A 20,757-nucleotide genomic window follows, 5' to 3' on the forward strand; every position below is an offset into this window, starting at 1 on the left:
AAATCCATGCAAAATGGGCATGTTAAAAACAACTGTTGATCTCTTGAGTCAAGATTTCCCAGTGTGCTAATGAGTTGGTGTTATCATGTGGATAATCTCACTCTCTGGCTGTACTGCTGGACGTGGATTTTAATTACACATCGCCTGCTGTACTTTCAGCCAGTTCAATTGAGAAGCTTTATCACTTTCAGAATACATGGATGATTAAGCCAGATGTGCTGGAAATTTTCCCTTATATAGCATTAACTATGGGCTCGAGATATATACCTTCAAGCTCACGTCATATCTGCACACACAAGTTGCACCAGTTTAATTTAATTAGGTTTTTAAACCAATGTAATTAAACTGTTGCAAACCCCAGTATGAACACTTTTATTTTGGTTTCAAAGTATCTGATTTCAGTTTAGCTTAAATAAATCTGGTTTAAACTGAAATAAAAGTGTCTGCTAAATCAGTGCAAAACGGTTGTACAAACTGGTACAACTTTTGTACATACCAGGCCTGAATTTTTCTTTCCTGCTTTGCCAGAACACCTCTTCTGAGGAATGAAAGGAATTTGGCTAGCAATGCCATTTAGTTTCTGGCATTAATACCCTGAATGACGAGCTATGTGTGTTAGAACTATTATTGTCCTGTAATGGGCTAAACAGCTGTACTTCCTGAAATGTGACTAAATCTAGCAGTAATGATGTGGTAACTGCTGCGGTGTAGTGGCTGAAACCACTGCATGTCGAAATGGCTACAATGACCGAAAACCAGCACTTTCTCTCAGGTAATTTAGGGAGAAGTTCCCAATATGTGCAGGGAGTTATGCTGAAATGGAGAAGTAGGCTTAGTCACGGTGATGATTAGCCCCAGACCTTTCTGATGAGTTTCAAAGTTTCAGATATGGTGGGGTGTTCAGAACTAGTGTGCTCCATGCTGATATAAAGAAGGAGGTTAGGTCCTGCAAACAAGTTAACGCATTTGGAGCAACAAACACTAATCTTTATTTTCACAGTTCATGCGAGAAATGGCAGGAGCCTGGCAAATGACAGTGGAGCAGAAATTTGGCCTGTTTTCTACTGAGCAGAAAGAAGCAGATCCATTAGCTGCTTCAGAAGAGAGTCAGCCAAGGCCTTGCCCTCCAGAGGTCACACCACATTACATCTGGATAGATGCAAGTACCCCCTTTCTGCATTGTTACACTTAAGATAATGATGGGATGGGAGGATGCAGGCAACAGGCGCCAAGACTGAGCTGCTCTGTGCCTTTGGACTTCTGTTTTTGGACCAGTAGCACTGTTCATGGTTGTAGTACTTTTGTGCCTAGTGTAAGGTGATGTTTTCATGTTTGCAGAGGTGCATAAGAATGGGAGAAATGCAAGGTTCTGGTTTTGTTGAGCTACATTTTCCTTTGTTTTTTTTGTTTCCTCAGTTTCTGGTGCAGAGATTTGAAATAGCCAAGTACTGTAGTTCTGATCAGGTCGAGATCTTCTCCAGCCTGCTACAGCGATCCCTGTCTCTGAATATTGGAGGGGCAAAGAGCAGTTTGAACCGACACGTGGCAGCTATTGGACCCCGCTTCAAGTGAGTGATATTTGTTCTCTTAGAAGGAGTGTGGGGTAGGAGGACAAAGAGCTAAATGCTGAGTATAGGAATTGTTCTTCATCTCAAAGGATAAAACTTTCAGAAGTGCCAAGAATGACATAGTAATCTAAGTCCCATTTTCAAAAGTGACTCAAGCACGTAGGAGGCTAAATCCATTAAAAGTCAATGTGACTTAGCGTCTTAAGTCATTCTAGGCACTTCTGAAAGTTTTTTTTTTACCACAAATACCAGTTTTGCATCAGTCTCTGGTGTAATTCATACATCACCCCAGAGATCATTTAGTAGAACCATTGTATCCATTTTTCTGGATTACTAGCTTGAAGACTTTCATGTCCCATTGTTTTCCAGCCATAGTTTCAGGTTGATGGTGAAGGAAATGCAGTTTGCCCAGAGCGTCTGAATGAGAGAGATCTGGCCCCCATCTCTTCAGATAATTCATCCTGCATCAATGCCAGTGAAATACGAAAACCTACCACCACATTCCAATTATGAGAGAATAGAATGATAACGTAATAAAGCACGATCTTTGACTAGTGCTGCCTTCATTCCAGCAAAACAAATTGGCAGTCTTTATGTAATATGTATGTCACATGCCTTGGCAAGGAAGTGCGATACTAGGCAAACATTGCAGAGTGAAAATGTTTCATGATTTTGTTTTCTGCTTTTTTAAAAATAAGGATTTTTTCCCCTCTTTTAGTTCAAATTTGCATTGCTCTGAAGTACTCTACAGATAAATACGTAATGTCTGAATTTGGCTCTAACTATCCCTAGACCTGGTAGAAGCAACTCAACTCTGAAGAGAATTGAGTTGCACGCACATACACCAGATTTCTGTTCAGCCCATGATATGTAGTTTTATTTTACTTTGTGTCCTGACATAGTCCATCTTTTGCTTAAAAAAATCTGTTCGTGTTTGGCTTGGGCAGAGCCATGGTTATTAGTATGGTCCGACATCCACTCCATGTACAGCGGCAGTTAAAAAAGCGAACAGAATGTTGGGAATCATTAAGAAAGGGATAAATAATAAGACTGAAAATATCATATTGCCTCTATATAAATCCATGAGACGCCCACATCTTGAATACAACACGCAGATGTGGTTGCCTAGGGTGACCAGACGTCCCGTTTTTAAAGGGACAGTCCCGTTTTTTGGGACTTTTTCTTATATAGGCGCCTATATTACCCTCTACCCCCTGTCCTGTTTTTTCACAGTTGCTATCTGGTCACCCTATGGTTGCCCCATCTCAAAAAAGATATATTGGAATTGAAAAAGGTTCAGAAAAGGGCAACAAAAATAATAGGGGTATGGAATGGCTGCCATATGAGGAGAGATTAATAAGACTGGGACTTTTCAGCTTGGCAAGGAGATGATTAAGGGGGGATATGAGAGAGGTCTATAAAATCATGATTGGTGTGGAGAAAGTAAATAAGGAACTGTTTTTTACTCCTCCTCATAACACAAGAACTAGGGGTCACCAAATGAAATTAATAGGCAGCATATTTAAAATAAACAAAAGGAAGTATTTTTTCACACAACGCACAGTCACCCTGTGGAACTCCTTGCCAGAGGATGTTGTGAAGGCCAAGACTACAAGAGAGTTAAAAAAGAGCTAGATAAGTTCATGGAGGATAGGTCCATCAATGGCTATTAGCCAGGATGGCCAGGGATGGTGTTCCTAGCCTCTGTTTACCAGAAGCTGGGAATGGGCAATAAGGAATGGATCACTTTGTGCTTGCCTGTTCTGTTCATTCCCTCTGGGGCACCTGATATTGGCCACTGTTGGAAGACAGGATACTGGGCTAGATGGACCTTTGGTCTGACCCAGTATGGCCGTTCTTATGTTTTTAGCAATTTAGAGTGCAAGGGTTCTCTTCACATGCTCTGTATATATTGAACTTTAGGTTGCTGACACTCGGGTTGTTTCTGCTGCATGCTGATGTCGTTCCAAATGCAACCATTCGCAATGTCTTGAGAGAGAAGATTTATTCTACTGCCTTTGATTACTTCAGGTACTGTTTATTTTCTTTTCACCAATTCCCCAAGAAAAGTGTGGGGGGTTTTTTGGATCTTTTTTTTTTTTTTTTTTTTTAAACCTCCAAGAATACTTCACAATAGGAGCTGTTTTTATTCTGATATTTGACTTAATTCTTTTCTCTGTTTATCTATTAATATAAAAAAGCCACTTCCCATTTCACCTGTGCTTCTATGCTGTTCATTATATATACTCAAGAAGTCAAAAAGGAATTAATGGTTTGATGTGCTTTGTACCTTGTTACTAGGGAAAATCAAAATTTCTTTTAATCTGTTTGGTTATGAAGATTACAGACCCTACTGGGATAAATTTTTTAAGTGTTTCAAAGGATTTTAGACATGAAATTCCTGTGAAAGCCATTGAGAGTGTGTGGCTGAAAATGTACCCCTACACAATATGTGGGCAAATGTTCCCTTTTAGTATCTGGCCTGGGTGCAATCTAAAGTAATATAAGTGATAGCAGCATATGACAGTGTTAGGATGTCAAGAAGTATATCAAAGTTTTTAATTCTACATTATTCATAGACACCAAGAGGCTGCTTTTTCACTCTTCAGAAGTTGATAGGAAGGCTGCACATCCCAGTGCAATAGATTCAAGGTGTAAGGATAAAACACAATGAGACTTAAACTGTGCTCACTCATTGCCCCGGTCTAAAATAAAAACATAAAGCTTCTTTTAGTATCTTGCATTATAATTATGTACATATATATTTTTAAGTTATCCCCCAAAATTCCCCACACAAGGGGAGAAGAGGCTACGTGAGGATATCAGCATATTGATCAAGTTTTGGACTGCCATGTTCTCCGATAAGAAGTACTTAACAGCCAGCCAGCTGGTGCCTCCTGGTGAGTTCCTTATGTGCAGTCTCAAAAACCCTTTTTGTTTCTTTGATTATTTGGTTCTGCCTCTAAATATTTTGTTTTGATTTAGATAATCAAGACACCCGGAGTAACCTGGATATCACCATTGGATCTCGGCAGCAGGCCACACAGGGATGGATAAATACTTACCCGTTGTCCAGTGGCATGTCAACCATCTCCAAAAAATCAGGTGTCTTTCTTTAATTGTCCAGACTAGCTACTTGTCTGACGATAAAATACACTTCCATTCAAAGTCATTTAAGGCCAATATTTGCCGTTAACATTTTGGCTCAGGTTTTACTGATGTTACACTTGACTGTTATTGCAAAAGGCTGAGGAAAGACGTGCCTCACTCAAAGAAAAGAGCAAGGTTTTGAAACTAGCAAATTTTTTTTCTTCCAGACCATTTAGTTGTATAATGCAGATAATGTAAGACCAGGGGCTATGGTAGCTTAAATTCCTGAGAGGAAATTGCTTATTCTTCATCCGTGTGCCAGAGCTCTTGGACAGCAAAGTGGACATGAGCTTGTGAGGTGCCTGATGTACGTTTGTACAGTTGCAGGCTGCAGGTTATTATTTTTATAAGTTATTAAAGTAAGTGTAATGCTGGTGAAGGTGCCAGATTGATAGCCCTGTAGACTTAAGTACTTGGCATATTCATAGAACAAGAACTGCTTCCTCCCATCACCCTGCCAGTATACTCAGTCTCGTCTTAGGAGCATTCCATGCCATTTCAGTCCTCCTCCTGTCTGCTGAGATTGACAGTAAGGGGACAATTTGAAAGCTGCATTTAATGTATTTGTAGAAAAGCAACTGATTGCATTTTCTCCCTCTTCTCAAGGGATGTCTAAGAAGACTAACAGAGGTACCCAGCTACACAAGTACTACATGAAACGGAGGACACTGCTGCTCTCGTTGCTAGTAGGTCATCCTTTGTTTCACAAGAGCATGGATGTGAAGTGGATTTCTAACATTTTGAAGTTGTTGCAGTACAAATAGACTAGACTAGACTAGACTAGCATTTGAGAAAAACCTGGAATGTTTTATCTACGTCCAGAAAGCAATTTGTTTTCGTGTTGTCCTCAGGCTACTGAGATTGAGCGTTTGATCACCTGGTACAACCCGCTCTCCTCCCCTGAACTGGAGTTGGATCAAACTGCAGAGAACACCGTGGCAAATTGGAGATCTAAGTACATCACTCTAACTGAGAAACAGTGGAAGGATAATGTGAATTTGGCTTGGAACATTTCCCCTCATCTTGCTGTGCAACTGCCTACCAGGTGAGATGCAACTCAAAACAAAGAACCAATATAATTCCATCTGCTGCATAGTAAATACTCAAGGCAAGCATTCACATTTACCATCTCCTTACCCCTCTTGCATCCCTGCACTGCTGGCTGAGACCATTAAACAATAAGAATTAATCTGCTGAAGATTGTAACCCATTTCAGTAGTAATTTGGAGGCTTTAATGGAGCCTGAGTTCAATTCTTTTACCATAAAGCCCAGATGTAATGTTTGAAGACCATTCCAACTAAACCAACTTCACACTGTTTCACTGGCCAGTGGGCATAGAGTTAAGTGTATTAGAAAGCTCTTTGAAAAGAGTGTCCTAGCCTTAAATTGGTTTGAGCCTTAAAACAAGTAAGACAACAGAAGTAGCTAGCTTAGCCCCTGAAGGAAAAGGAAGTACTTTGCCTCTTGCAATACAAGCAAAGCTGTGGAGACAGGCTTCCATAGTTCCACAGAGAATTCTTCATCCAGCAAGTTTGTAACTGGCTGAGCCAACTAGTGGTGTGAAGAGAAACGCTAGCAGAATGAGGTTAGATGTTTCCGACCAACTTGTAAGTTTTGCCAGCATGTTTGTCTCTTATTGTACATGGATTTTATTTGGGGTATTTCTGTTAAAGCATGTGTGTTCCTGTTTCTAACTGTTCTCTTCACACAAATAGAAGTGAGAATTGAAGCTCACCTTGATCTACTAACACATACACGTTCCTGGTTACGCTTAGATTTAAAAACACTGAAGCTATTGGAACAGAAGTGACCCGCCTGGTTCGGCTGGACCCAGGAGCTGTTAGTGATGTACCTGAAGCAATAAAGGTAATTAATTTTAAGAGTAATTTATATTACAACAGTGCCCAAATTCTGCTAAGATCTGCACAGACATACAGAAACACACAGTCCTTACTCTGAAAAACTCACATTGTAATTGTGAATATGATTCAGCAAGTGAGAGCTGCAGCCATAGGTAGGGAAATAGGATGTGCAGATGAGGGTTACGGAAACAAGGTTATGTGGTTGCTGAGTTGTGCTCAGATCTTGTTACAAAGTATGTTCCCCAATGTGTATGAAACTGCCCACAATACACTAAAATTCATTCATAAGTGATATAGCCAGTGGACCAGCTACAGTGCGGCGGTGGAGATTTGATTAGACAGCTGTATCAGTGCTTTTGTTGACCTGAACTCCAGTTCAATATGTGTAAATTACTGCACCTGGTGATTTTCAACCTGAGACCAGTTAGTGGTTAAATGGTACCATGTTTGTGCCTGAAAATTAAATGCCTTATACGGTTTAATACAGCATCTAAAGATGTAGAACATTTAATTTGCACAAATAGATTCATGCATCACTTTTTTTCTCTATTGTAGCAGGCTAGCTTATGGGTTTATAATTATACATTGCGAGCCAAATTTATCCCTAGTGTGTGTTGCACCAGAAATTATTTTGGGCCTGTAAATTCATACTGCTCCTTGTTCTGCTTACAGTACTTGGTTACATGGCACACAATTGATGCAGATGCACCTGAGCTCAGCCATGTTCTGTGCTGGGCACCAACAGATCCACCTACTGGCCTTTCCTATTTTTCAAGCATGTACCCACCTCATCCTCTAACAGCTCAGTATGGAGTTAAAGTCCTGCGGTCCTTCCCTCCGGTAAGAGACTATGTTCCAGGAGAGATCTGGAGAGAACACACTCATGCTCAATTAGGACCTTGGGTTTGTATGCCCACATGTCTTAATTTCATTAGTGTGAAGAAATAAAAGAAATTTGTTAAATTGACTCATTATATTGGGAAGATAAAGTAGATGAAGCTGCATTTGGAAATCAGCATTGATTGTCCTATATAATCTTGGTTCAGTTGTTTTGCAATGTGTTTGCTGTCAGTCATTGTTCTGTGCTGGAGTACTTGGTCTGTTTCTTTAAAGACTCTGTGTGTCTCAAACTGCTCCTATGAGTAAAACTGCTTTCTTTCAGTGAAAGGTGTTTCTGGAACTGTGTAAAGCTGGGGTTTTTGAATACTTGTCAGAGTAGTTACAAGCGTAAAATACTAAGTGTTCATCAGCCCTGTTAATAGCATTTCTGCCGGAGCTGTGTGGGCAGATGGAAATGGGCACGCACTTTCAGTTGAATGAAGAATGAAATTCCTGATGCCAATGCATTTTTAAAAAAACATTTTTTCCTTGACACTGGCAAAAAACTAACTGATTTCTCCTTTTTTCTAGGATGCCATTTTATTTTACATTCCACAGATTGTGCAAGCCCTTCGCTACGATAAGGTGAGAGCATATAAATACTGCATGATCCAGACATTTTGTTCAGAATGTTTTCAAAAGACGTTTTATTAGCTCTGAATTAAGAGACAGGTGTGTTTGTTTCAGAGGCACCTGTTTAATCTGCTTAGCTCATGTATATGAAACTTATAAGTAGCCCTCAATAGATGTGAGGCTCTTTTGTATCGCTAACCCATCATAGAATCTGTGGAGTCTGCATGAGCAAGCTTTCTGTACCCCTGCATGTAGCTGTCAATAGCTATTACGAACAACAGAGGGGAGCTAGAGGTTTAAAAAAATGCAGTCTTCTGTTCCATTGCAAAGTGATATGTACACAGATGCACTACATAGATACTAGGTCATATCCTATTCATGTCGGAGCTCTATGGTAGACCCAGGCAAGCATTCCCATCCACCCACAAACTATTCATAGTTTGGTCCATGCAATGTCCTTAAACCAGTAGTTTCGGTGACGGTGTGTAGTTGTTCTCCAAGTTTAGTGCCAGTGGGTCCAGATGTCCTATTGTCATTGATTGTGCTGTGCTTTGCATTAATGCATCGTATCAGGAAGTCTTGCCCACTGAAGTCATAAGACTCAAGCCACAGAAAGCACTTTAGAAGGGACTGAGTTAACCCCTCTCCTGAACGGAGGAAGGGAAACCGGCAAGGAGATTGAAATGACTCTTCCAAAAAAACAGGTCAGTGACAGAGCCAAGAGTAGAATCTAGGCTTCCTGACTCCAAGTGCAGTGCCCCGTCCTTCAGATCATGGTGCCACCTTTCATGTTCCTAGAAAAGCACTCAAAGACATCGCCATTGTCTTCTCTTTCCAGACTTTAAATATATTCAGATGTGAAGGTTAGCCACTGGTGCTGATGGGATTAAGTTGTGGTGATGGTGAATTTGTACTGTTACAGATGGGCTATGTCAGGGAATACATCCTGTGGGCGGCTGCCAAATCCCAGCTTTTGGCTCACCAGTTTATCTGGAACATGAAAACCAATATCTTCCTGGATGAAGAGGGACATCAGAAAGATCGTGAGTACTGCATGCTTGGGCCCATTAGCCTAATCTCTCCTATTCCTTATTTCACAGATTGAATCCCCTCATCTTTTTTTTCCTCGGAAGTTATGAACCTTCTATTTGTGCAGATAAGACCCATTTTGTTGAGGGGTTTTTCCTTGTGGAATTCCATGAAGTAGGTCCATGCATGCTTATGTTTGTGATTCAAAGGAAAATCTCCCTTTTTCCCTCTTATTAGTTGTGTCTTTCTGGGTAGGTGCCCAAGATTTTATTCAGGCTTGCTTCTTTTGGTTACATATGCAGCTGACATCGGGGAACTGCTGGAGCAGCTAGTAGAAGAGATGACCAGTTCATTATCTGGGCCAGCCAAGGAGTTCTACCAACGGGAATTTGATTTCTTTAATAAAATCACCAATGTCTCAGCCATCATCAAGTAAGTGTGGGAGTTCGGGAGAATGAGCCGTTGTATAGCTCCCTATTCTGCAAATAACTGTTGTCCTGAATAGGAAGTTTTGCTTTGCATGGGATCTGAGACCATGAATTCCCAGAGAGATTAAAAAAAAAAATACTGGTGTATCAAAAGCTAAATACATTTTCCCAGCAGATTATGGATCTGTGCTAGTGAGATACAAAAGCTTGTTTTGCTTTATATTTCTATAGATTAGTATCTAGTCAGACCTGGGTAAACTATAAGTGAGCAGTGACTGTTTTACTGACCCCACCATCTGAAATATGCATTGCAGTTTGGGCCATAAAGAAATGGTGATAGATTGAACTTTGGTTTTAAATTAATCTGATTTATCTTTGTTTTGCAAGCAAGCACTGGGAGTTCAGTGTTGGTAGAATGACGTTGCATAGGAAAGTGCAGCTAGGCAGGAATGAAAATGGTAAAACAACTGATGCTTTTGCACCAGTAGAACCAGTCCCACAGGCCTAGTTAGTGTCACCCGCCTCATTAAAATGGGCATTTGGATAGGTTAGAGGCATTCTTCTGGAAAGTTAGCAGGAAAGTCGCTTCACGCAGGAAAAGCAGCACTGAAGTATGTAGGTATGTCAGGGTTTTCCATTATTTTCTGCAAATTACAACTTGCTGGAAACATTTTGTTTTGGATTTAAAGAACCACAGATGTGCTCCAGCAAATGATACACATTATATTTTACTAAAATCTCCGTGAAAATGTCTCTCTTCACAAACGCATTTCTATGTGTACTGTAAATAGAAGCTTTATCCTGAATACGTAGCCTTGACGTGTTCTGTCTTACTCATAAAGTGCTGTTATAATTCGTTGTTTCTGGAGCAGCAGACCAGCTTTAATGGAGATAGATTGTGATGTCTCACACTGGATTTTGTTATCAGTTAATGAACATGAAGCTTCTGTTCACAGAGGTTCTGGAACCCAATAGTAACAATAGGAAGGAAGTGCAGCGAAAGTACCTAACGTAACTTTTTTTTAAAGTTTGCCAGAGGATGGCAGTGGCTCAGCACGCAAGCTCGTAACCTAAGCGTGCGCTTTTGTTAAACATTTTAAAACATTCTCTGACACAGAAAATAGCAAAAGTAATGCAGAGTATCTTCCCTGTAAATGAATTGGTTTTACTTTTTAAAATGTTGCTAATTGTTAACCAACATTAACATTTGTTAATACAGGAAGTTCAGGCCAAGTGGTACAGCTGTCGCAGGAGTCACCAGACATTAGGAGACTTTTTTGTGTGTGTTGAAAGGTTGGATACGTTGGGATGGCTTAAAGAGGCCATTTCTGTCTTAGCTCCTGAAAGCTTTGGTGCCTGAGTGAATGTCCCACTCATTTTTATTGTTTTAAAGTTATGAGTAAATAGCTTAATAGCACTGGCTTTAACCAGGTAGGCGTTTTGCAGGCACTTCCATCTTCTACTCCATTCCAGGCACCTCTTAAGCAAAGAGTTCAGATAATGTTCTGGATCGCGTGGGGGGAGGGGGGTTGTAAAGGGCACAGATGTGAATGAAGATGTGACCTCGAATGATTTGAATGTCCTAAGTGCTATACTCTGGTCTCCAGAAATGAAAATCTGGTGCAGTAACCCACTGTACCACCTAGCTGAATACCATAAAGAACGCCTTTCAGGTGCTTGACTTCTACATTAAGTGTGCAATTTCATGCTTAATGTCCGCAGACATTTGCTATGACTGCATGTACAAAAATTGGGAAATTTCCATGCTAACTTATAATTGTTTTCAGTTATCCAGTTTTCACCTCCAGTTGTGGTAACTGTGTGAACAAATTAGGAATGTAATTACACAGACATTTTGCCTGTTTGTCACTTTGGAAGTGGTCTAAACTAAACCAGAAAAAGGTGCTCTTATTCTGGAACAAATGCCCATAAGAGGAGTTATAGTGGTTGAACTATAAGGGGTATAATTATACTGGTAAATTTCCCTGAATAGACAAGCCTGAACTTGTTTAATTCAGGCCTTTGATGCTATTTTGCTATTTACATAGCTTACGACCTGTCAACACACAGGTTTTGTATCACTTTAACTATCTTGGTTTAGACAGCAATATAGATAAAGCAGTACAATCCCCTAGTGCAGATGCAGTTATTCTGTTAAGAAGGTCCTTATGCTGGATATATCTTATTCTAGTACATTTACAGAGTAAGCGATGCCAATAAAAGACCTTTTTTCTCCTTCAAGGGATTGTGCACATATGCCTTCCACTGCGGGTGTATCTACGCCCAGTGCACCTGAGTCAGAAACTTTTGCCAGCAGGTGGTGCATAAGTCCCTGCTTTCCTCATCCTCTCAGAGGAGGACATAAAAGGGGTGTATTCACTTCCTCCCTCTCAGTTCCTTCTCACCATCTGTTGTGAGAGTTGGGGCTCCCTATAACATTTGCTTCAGTTAGCAAGTGTTTCAAAATTCCTATAGTGTACATATTTCAGAGTAGCAACTGTGTAAGGGTATGTCTACACTACGGAATAAGGTCGAATTTATAGAAGTCGGTTTTTTAGAAATCGGTTTTATATATTCGAGTGTGTGTGTGTCCACAGAAAATGCTCTAAGTGCATTAAGTGCATTAACTCGGCGGAGTGCTTCCACAGTACCGAGGCTAGAGTCGACTTCCGGAGCGTTGCACTGTGGGTATCTATCCCACAGTTCCCGCAGTCTCCGCTGCCCATTGGGAATTCTGGGTTGAGATCCCAATGCCTGATGGGGCTAAAACATTGTCGCGGGTGGTTCTGGGTACATATCGTCAGGCCCCTGTTCCCTCCCTCCCTCCCTCTGTGAAAGCAAGGGCAGACAATCGTTTCGCGCCTTTTTTCCTGAGTTACCTGTGCAGACGCCATACCACGGCAAGCATGGAGCCCGCTCAGGTAACCGTCACCCTGGGTGACGGCAGACGCGGTACGGCATTGCTACACAGTAGCAGCAACCCCTTGCCTTGTGGTAGCAGACGGTACAGTACGACTGGTAGCCGTCATCGTCATGTCTGAGGTGCTCCTGGCCACGTCGGCTGGGAGCGCCTGGGCAGACATGGGCGCAGGGACTAAATTTGGAGTGACTTGAGCAGGTCATTCTCTTTAGTCCTGCAGTCAGTCCTATTGAACCGTCTTATGATGAGCGGGCAGGCAATACAGACTGCTAGCAGTCGTACTGTACCATCTTCTGCCGAGCAGCCATGAGATGTGGATGGCATGCAGTCCTTCTGCACCGTCTGCTGCCAGCCAAAGATGTAAAAGATAGATGGAGTAAATCAAAACAGAAATAGACCAGATTTGTTTTGTACTCATTTGCTTCCCCCCTCCCCTGTCTAGGGGACTCATTCTTCTAGGTCACACTGCAGTCACTCACAGAGAAGGTGCAGCGAGGTAAATCTAGCCATGTATCAATCAGAGGCCAGGCTAACCTCCTTGTTCCAATAAGAATGATAACTTAGGTGCACCATTTCTTATTGGAACCCTCCGTGAAGTCCTACCTGAAATACTCCTTGATGTAAAGACACCCCCTTTGTTGATTTTAGCTCCCTGAAGCCAACCCTGTAAGCCGTGTCGTCAGTCGCCCCTCCCTCCGTCAGAGCAACGGCAGACAATCGTTCCGCGCCTTTTTTCTGTGCGGACGCCATACCAAGGCAAGCATGGAGGCCGCTCAGCTCACTTTGGCAATTAGGAGCACATTAAACACCACACGCATTATCCAGCAGTATATGCAGCACCAGAACCTGGCAAAGCGATACCAGGCGAGGAGGCGATGTCAGCGCGGTCACGTGAGTGATCAGGACATGGACACAGATTTCTCTGAAAGCATGGGCCCTGCCAATGCATGCATCATGGTGCTAATGGGGCAGGTTCATGCTGTGGAACGCCGATTCTGGGCTCGGGAAACAAGCACAGACTGGTGGGACTGCATAGTGTTGCAGGTCTGGGACGATTCCCAGTGGCTGCGAAACTTTCGCATGCGTAAGGGCACTTTCATGGAACTTTGTGACTTGCTTTCCCCTGCCCTGAGGCGCATGAATACCAAGATGAGAGCAGCCCTCACAGTTGAGAAGCGAGTGGCGATAGCCCTGTGGAAGCTTGCAACGCCAGACAGCTACCGGTCAGTTGGGAATCAATTTGGAGTGGGCAAATCTACTGTGGGGGCTGCTGTGATGCAAGTAGCCCACGCAATCAAAGATCTGCTGATATCAAGGGTAGTGACCCTGGGAAATGTGCAGGTCATAGTGGATGGCTTTGCTGCAATGGGATTCCCTAACTGTGGTGGGGCTATAGACGGAACCCATATCCCTATCTTGGCACCGGAGCACCAAGCCGCTGAGTACATAAACCGCAAGGGGTACTTTTCGATAGTGCTGCAAGCTCTGGTGGATCACAAGGGACGTTTCACCAACATCAACGTGGGATGGCCGGGAAAGGTGCATGATGCTCGCATCTTCAGGAACTCTGGTCTGTTTCAAAAGCTGCAGGAAGGGACTTTATTCCCAGACCAGAAAATAACTGTTGGGGATGTTGAAATGCCTATATGTATCCTTGGGGACCCAGCCTACCCCTTAATGCCATGGCTCATGAAGCCGTACACAGGCAGCCAGGACAGTAGTCAGGAGCTGTTCAACTACAGGCTGAGCAAGTGCAGAATGGTGTTAGAATGTGCATTTGGACGTTTAAAGGCGCGATGGCGCAGTTTACTGACTCGCTTAGACCTCAGCGAAACCAATATTCCCACTGTTATTACTGCTTGCTGTGTGCTCCACAATATCTGTGAGAGTAAGGGGGAGACGTTTATGGCGGGGTGGGAGGTTGAGGCAAATCGCCTGGCTGCTGGTTACGCGCAGCCAGACACCAGGGCGGTTAGAAGAGCACAGGAGGGCGCGGTATGCATCAGAGAAGCTTTGAAAACCAGTTTCATGACTGGCCAGGCTACGGTGTGAAAGTTCTGTTTGTTTCTCCTTGATGAAACCCCCCGCCCCTTGGTTCACTCTACTTCCCTGTAAGCTAACCACCCGCCCCTCCTCCCTTCAATCACCGCTTGCAGAGGCAATAAAGTCATTGTTGCTTCACATTCATGCATTCTTTATTCATTCATCACACAAATAGGGGGATGACTACCAAGGTAGCCCAGGAGGGGTGGTGGAGGAGGGAAGGAAAATGCCACACAGCACTTTAAGCACAGCACTTTAAAAGTTTACAACTTTAAAATTTATTGAATGACAGCCTTCTTTTTTTTGGGCAATCCTCTGTGGTGGAGTGGCTGGTTGGCCGGAGGCCCCCCCACCGCGTTCTTGGGCGTCTGGGTGTGGAGGCTATGGAACTTGGGGAGGAGGGCGGTTGGTTACAGAGGGGCAGCAGTGGCAGTCTGTGCTCCAGCTGCCTTTGCTGCAGCTCAACCATACACTGGAGCATACTGGTTTGGTCCTGCAGCAGCCTCAGCATTGAATCCTGCCTCTTCTCATCACGCTGCCGCCACATTTGAGCTTCAGCCCTCTCTTCAGCCCGCCACTTACTCTCTTCAGCCCGCCACGTACTCTCTTCAGCCCGCCACCTCTCCTCCCCGTCATTTTGTGCTTTCCTGCACTCTGACATTATTTGCCTCCACGCATTTGTCTGTGCTCTGTCAGTGTGGGAGGACAGCATGAGCTCAGAGAACATTTCATCGCAAGTGTGTTTTGTTTTTTTTTCTTTCTAAGCTTTACTAGCCTCTGGGAAGGAGAAGATCCTGTGATCATTGAAACACATGCAGCTGGTGGAGGGAAAAAAAAGGGACAGCGGTATTTAAAAAGACACATTTTATAAAACAGTGGCTACACTCTTTCAGGGTAAACCTTGCTGTTAACATTACATACATAGCACATGTGCTTTCGTTACAAGGTCACATTTTGCCTCCTTCCACCGCGTGACTACCCCCTCAACCTTCCCCCCTCCCTGTGGCTAACAGCGGGGAACATTTCTGTTTAGCCACAGGCAAACAGCCCAGCAGGAATGGGCTCCTCTGAGTGTCCCCTGAAGAAAAGCACTCTATTTCAACCAGGTGACCATGAATTATATCTCACTCTCCTGAGGATAACACAGAGAGATAAAGAACGGATGTTGTTTGAATGCCAGCAAACATACACTGCAATGCTTTGTTCTACAATGATTCCCGAGTACGTGTTACTGGCCTGGAGTGGTAAAGTGTCCTACCATGAAGGACGCAATAAGGCTGCCCTCCCCAGAAACCTTTTGCAAAGGCTTTAGGACTACATCTAGGAGAACCGCAAATGCCAGGGCAAAGTAATCCTTTCACATGCTTGCTTTTAAACCATGTATAGTATTTTAAAAGGTACACTCACCAGAGGTCCCTTCTCCGCCTGCTGGGTCCAGGAGGCAGCCTTGGGTGGGTTCGGGGGGTACTGGCTCCAGGTCTAGGGTGAGAAACAGTTCCTGGCTGTCGGGAAAACCGGTTTCTCCGCTTGCTTGCTGTGAGCTATCTACAACCTCCTCCTCCTCATCATCTTCTTCGTCCCCAAAACCTGCTTCCGTATTGCCTCCATCTCCATTGAAGGAGTCAAACAACACGGCTGGGGTAGTGGTGGCTGAACCCCCTAAAATGGCATGCAGCTCATCATAGAAGCGGCATGTTTGGGGCTCTGACCCAGAGCGGCTGTTCGCCTCTCTGGTTTTCTGGTAGGCTTGCCTCAGCTCCTTCAGTTTCACATGGCACTGCTTCGGGTCCCTGTTATGGCCTCTGTCCTTCATGCCCTGGGAGATTTTGACAAAGGTTTTGGCATTTCGAAAACTGGAACGGAGTTCTGATAGCACGGATTCCTCTCCCCAAACAGCGATCAGATCCCGTACCTCCCGTTCAGTCCATTCTGGAGCTCTTTTGCGATTCTGGGACTCCATCATGGTCACCTGTGCTGATGAGCTCTGCATGGTCACCTGCAGCTTGCCACGCTGGCCAAACAGGAAATGAGATTCAAAAGTTCGCGGTTCTTTTCCTGTCTACCTGGCCAGTGCATCTGAGTTGAGAGTGCTGTCCAGAGCGGTCAGAATGGAGCACTCTGGGATAGCTCCCGGAGGCCAATACCATCGAATTGTGTCCACAGTACCCCAAATTCGAGCCGGCAACGTCGATTTAAGCGCTAATCCACTTGTCAGGGGTGGAGTAAGGAAATCGATTTTAAGAGCCCTTTAAGTCGAAATAAAGGGCTTCATTGTGTGGACGGGTGCAGGTTTACATCGATTTAACGCTGCTAAATTCGACCTAAAGTCCTAGTGTAGACCAGGGCTTAGTCTGTATCCGCAAAAAGAAAAGGAATACTTGTGGCACCTTAGAGACTAACAAATTTATTTGAGCATAAGCTTTCGTGTGCTACAGCTCACTTCATCGGATGCATTCAGTAGTTCAGTTATAGTGTTTGGTATAGGTACCCTAATGGACTTTATTACAAAAATATCCCTAGGTTTCAAGCAGCATGCAATGTGCAGGGCTGTTTTCCCTGTTATGGATAGGCACAAGAGTGGCCTGATTTGCCTTGGTGAGGGCCTTGTGAGAGACGAATGCCCCATTTGTACCTCCTTCCCCACCAGCACAAAAAAAAAAAGAAAAAGAGGGCTTTCTACCTCAAAGTTCACTTTATGAAGGAGGTGATGCACCCAGCATCAGAACCAAGCCCCGACTGCCAAGTAGCAGATTCAGAGTCCATGGGGAGCGTCCCTCCAGCTGCCCATGATTTGACGTGCAAGTCTGGTTAGAAACGTCACCCTTTGCCCTCACCATTAGCCTCTTATAAGCGCTCAAAATCTAGGTCTTCTCCTGAAAAGACTTCCAGTAAGTCCTCTGGTACTGGTTCAAGCCACCACAAATCTAGACAACCACCGGCTCTGTCTGAGGTGGCACCATTGACTCTTGCCCCTCTGGGGCTGTTAAGACTGGTGTCTTCACCCTTACTGTGTTCCTTTTCAAAATTCCAACGTATCCTGTCTATCTCAGCACTGCCGGACAAACACTTACTTGTTTCGGTATCCCCTGGTCCGCTGGCCGCCTTGTTGGCAAGGGATGTTCTCTGTCTCCCCCTACTGGACCCTCCTTTACTACAATCTGCTCCGCTTAAGGTATCTTAGGCACTGGTGGTCCACTTGGTTTCATCAGTATAACACGGCTGCTACTCTGAAACCTATCAGTATTGCTGACACCCTCAGCACTGCCGGTGCACTTAGCATCATCAGTACAGTGGTTCATTCAGAACGCCTGACTCCTCCAAAGACAGCAGTCTCTTCGGCCGATTATTCCAGCCCCGATCATTTTGTTGGCATTCCAGCCACCTCAACCCTAAGTTTTGTTGGATCCCCAGGTGCCACCCATACCCAGACCACCTCGAACCCCAATGGGGACCGCTCCTCCCTATTCTGAAGAAATCTACACTTATTCTTTGGACTCCGCACTGGGGGAGGAGGAGACTTTCCCCGTGCAGGAAACCTCTCCCCAGAGTATTGCTACCATCCCTCTACCCACTGTACTAGACCCTATAGAGGAAGGAGAAATAATAGAGGAACCTCTGGATGTTCTCCCTCCATATTTCATCATCCTCTCCAGATGAAGAAGCTATTTCAGAGTCAGCATCTCCCTGCCAGAGGACTGTAAGATCTTCCAGGACTCGGGAGGAGGGTAGTTACTTCCGTAGTAGTGCAGGTGGTACTTGTGTAAGGAAAACCCACGCGCACTCTGTGGTATTTTACAGACTCCTGCCCCGGGAAGGGTTGCCTTGCCCATCAATGAAGCCTTGCTGGAGCCAATGAAAACCCTTGTGACAGACCCTAACCTCTACACTAGCCGTTCTCAACAGGGGGTCCACAAAGCAGGGCCAGCATTAGACTGGCTGGGGCCCAGGGCAGAAAGCTCAGAGCCCCGGCATCCCGGAGGGGGAGAGAAGCCCTGGTGCCCCACTGAAGCCCTGAGCACCCCCTCCCCCTGTGCTGGGCCCTGGAGTTTTTATGTCATATTGGGGAGTGGGGGCCTCAGAAAGAAAAGTGTTGAGAAGCCCTGCTGTATACCATCTGTGGCCAAGGGAGTGGACAGATGATATCAAATCCCTCAACAAGATTTTGATTATTTTTTTAACCGACCCAGTTCCCAGTTCCTTGTGGTCATGGCTGCTAATGAGTAGTCTCGTCAGTCCCATCCTAAAGCCACTCCCGAAGACCAGGAATTCAAGGGACTGGATTTATAGGGTCGAAAGGCTTATTCCATCATTGCTCTTCCAAAAACGGGTGGCTAACTATCGGGCTTTTATCTAAATACATTTTTTTTTCTGCAATTTCTAAGTTTGCTGACAAGTTGCCAGAGGAATATAAGGGACAGTTTGAAGCTTAATTTGAGGTCACTTCACAGCCTGAACGTTCCTTCAAGCAGCTGTTGACATTGCTGATACGAATTCATGGTCAGTGGCCACTGTGATTTCCATTAGGTGCTCTTCCTGGCTGCAGTCTTCTGGCATTCCAAAGGAGTTGCAAAATGCAACAGAAGATTTACTCCTCAAAGGATCTTAAACCATCTCCCAACAAAATGGACCATGCTGTGCGCACCCTGAGAGACTCTTGTGCAACAGTGGTGGTAGCGGCTTACCAGTACCGTTTAACCATTCTGAAATTTCCTTACCTGGATGATTGGCTAGTTTGTGGAACGTTTAGTGACCAGGTCCAAAACAGCATCCCTGTCATCAGACAGGTGTTCTTTCGTCTGGGCCTGAAAAGAAAAAAAAGGACAAATTACAATCAACACAGTGTATAACTTTCATGGGTGCAGACCTTGATGCCATGAACCCTCTGGCTAACCTTCTTAGGGGAAAGGTTTCGCTCTGTAGCCTTTCTTGAAAGCCGCAACATCATCCGTGTGTGCCTGCCTACAGCTCCTGGGCCACATGACCTCATGCACTGAGGAAACTTCACATGTCAGACTTCACCTTCGCTGTCTGCAGTCCTGGCTCCAATCAGTGTATCGTCCTTCTAGTCACCCTCTGAACACGCGGATTTGTGTACCTGCTCAAGTGCTTCAGACTCTGAATTGGTGGTTAGATCCACAGAATGTATGCAAAGGAGTTTCATCTCTGTCCCCAGAACCAATTATGACTCTGGTAATGAATGGATCTACCAAAGACTGGGAGACCCATCTCAGTCAGCTTCAGGCACAAGCTCTTTGGTCACCCCAGGAAGTTTCTTTCCATTTCAATGTACTGGAACTCAGAGCTGTTCATCAAGCCTTTGAGATGTTTGTCCACCATCAAGACCCAGATGATGGAAGTTTTTTGTGGACAACACCGCCATGTTTTACCTGAACAAGCAGAAAGGTGCAAGATCATCTCAGCTATGCCAGGATGCCATCCTCCTATGGAACCTGTGTGTAAGAAACTGCGTCTCCCTGAAGCTGTTCTCTTTCTAGGAGTGAGAGAAACAACTGGGGATTCCCTCATCAGGGATTTTGTAGCCCAACACAAGTGGTCAGTCAGAAAGGACATTCTCCTCTAGATTTTCTCCCCGTGAGTACCCGGTAATAGACTTGTTCGCCACCAACCTGAACAACAGATGGAGGAGATTTTGCCCCACGGCAGGCCACGGCCTGGGCTCCATCACAGATGCTTTCCTTCTCCCTCGGTCCAGTCAATTTCAATATGCTTTCCTCCTGGTTCCTCTCTTTCCAGGGATACTCAGGAAGCTGAAAAGAGACAAATCAACATTAATCCTCCTGCCACTGGCATGGCCCTGGATCTGCATCACCTCTCCATCTGGTCACTGATGACTTTTCCTCTAGTCAAGGATCTCCTCTCTCAGAACCAGGGCAGGTCTCTTCATCCCAACCTCCAGTCTCTCCACTTCACAACATGGATGATCTCTGGTTAAATTCTAATGAGAAATCATGCTTCCAAGACATTCAGACCATCTTGGTGAACAGCAGAAAATATTCCACTACAGCCACATGCACAGCAAAGAGGAAGAGATTTTTAATTTGGGCACAATCTCAACACTTACTGCTCCATCACCCAGAGGTTAGACATGCTGGACTATCTGTTGCACCTGATATCATCAGGCCTTTCGATTAGTTCTGTGAGAGTTCTCCTGGCTTCCATATCTACATTACATCCACCAGGGTTTTCCATTTTCTCTCACCCTCTGGTTTCCTGATACTTGAAAGGTTTACTCAACACTTACCCTCCTGTGTCTGATCCTGAACCTATATGGGATCTCAGACTA

General features: G+C 44.4%; 1 protein-coding gene across 6 annotated transcripts in view; it reads left to right on the forward strand.

Annotated features, from left to right (window-relative positions):
- PI4KA (phosphatidylinositol 4-kinase alpha) overlaps positions 1 to 20,757 on the forward strand; it is a 101,199-nt gene that overhangs the window by 66,302 nt on the left and 14,140 nt on the right. For 5 of the 6 annotated variants that reach the window (XM_073312503.2, XM_073312502.2, XM_073312505.2 and 2 more), the window contains exons 33-44: positions 1,001 to 1,159; positions 1,417 to 1,568; positions 3,492 to 3,599; positions 4,341 to 4,468; positions 4,554 to 4,673; positions 5,325 to 5,404; positions 5,570 to 5,763; positions 6,495 to 6,585; positions 7,254 to 7,421; positions 7,992 to 8,045; positions 8,956 to 9,076; positions 9,365 to 9,494. In XM_073312503.2, coding sequence (XP_073168604.2) covers positions 1,001 to 1,159; positions 1,417 to 1,568; positions 3,492 to 3,599; positions 4,341 to 4,468; positions 4,554 to 4,673; positions 5,325 to 5,404; positions 5,570 to 5,763; positions 6,495 to 6,585; positions 7,254 to 7,421; positions 7,992 to 8,045; positions 8,956 to 9,076; positions 9,365 to 9,494 — 1,505 coding nt within the window. Of the gene's footprint in view, positions 1 to 1,000; positions 1,160 to 1,416; positions 1,569 to 3,491; positions 3,600 to 4,340; positions 4,469 to 4,553; positions 4,674 to 5,324; positions 5,405 to 5,569; positions 5,764 to 6,494; positions 6,586 to 7,253; positions 7,422 to 7,991; positions 8,046 to 8,955; positions 9,077 to 9,364; positions 9,495 to 13,058; positions 13,174 to 20,757 lie in introns of those variants that run through there. The other variant, XM_073312507.2, reaches the window with a different exon arrangement.

This window comes from Lepidochelys kempii, chromosome 15 (genome assembly GCF_965140285.1).
Source record: "Lepidochelys kempii isolate rLepKem1 chromosome 15, rLepKem1.hap1, whole genome shotgun sequence".
NCBI lineage: Eukaryota > Metazoa > Chordata > Testudines > Cheloniidae > Lepidochelys > Lepidochelys kempii.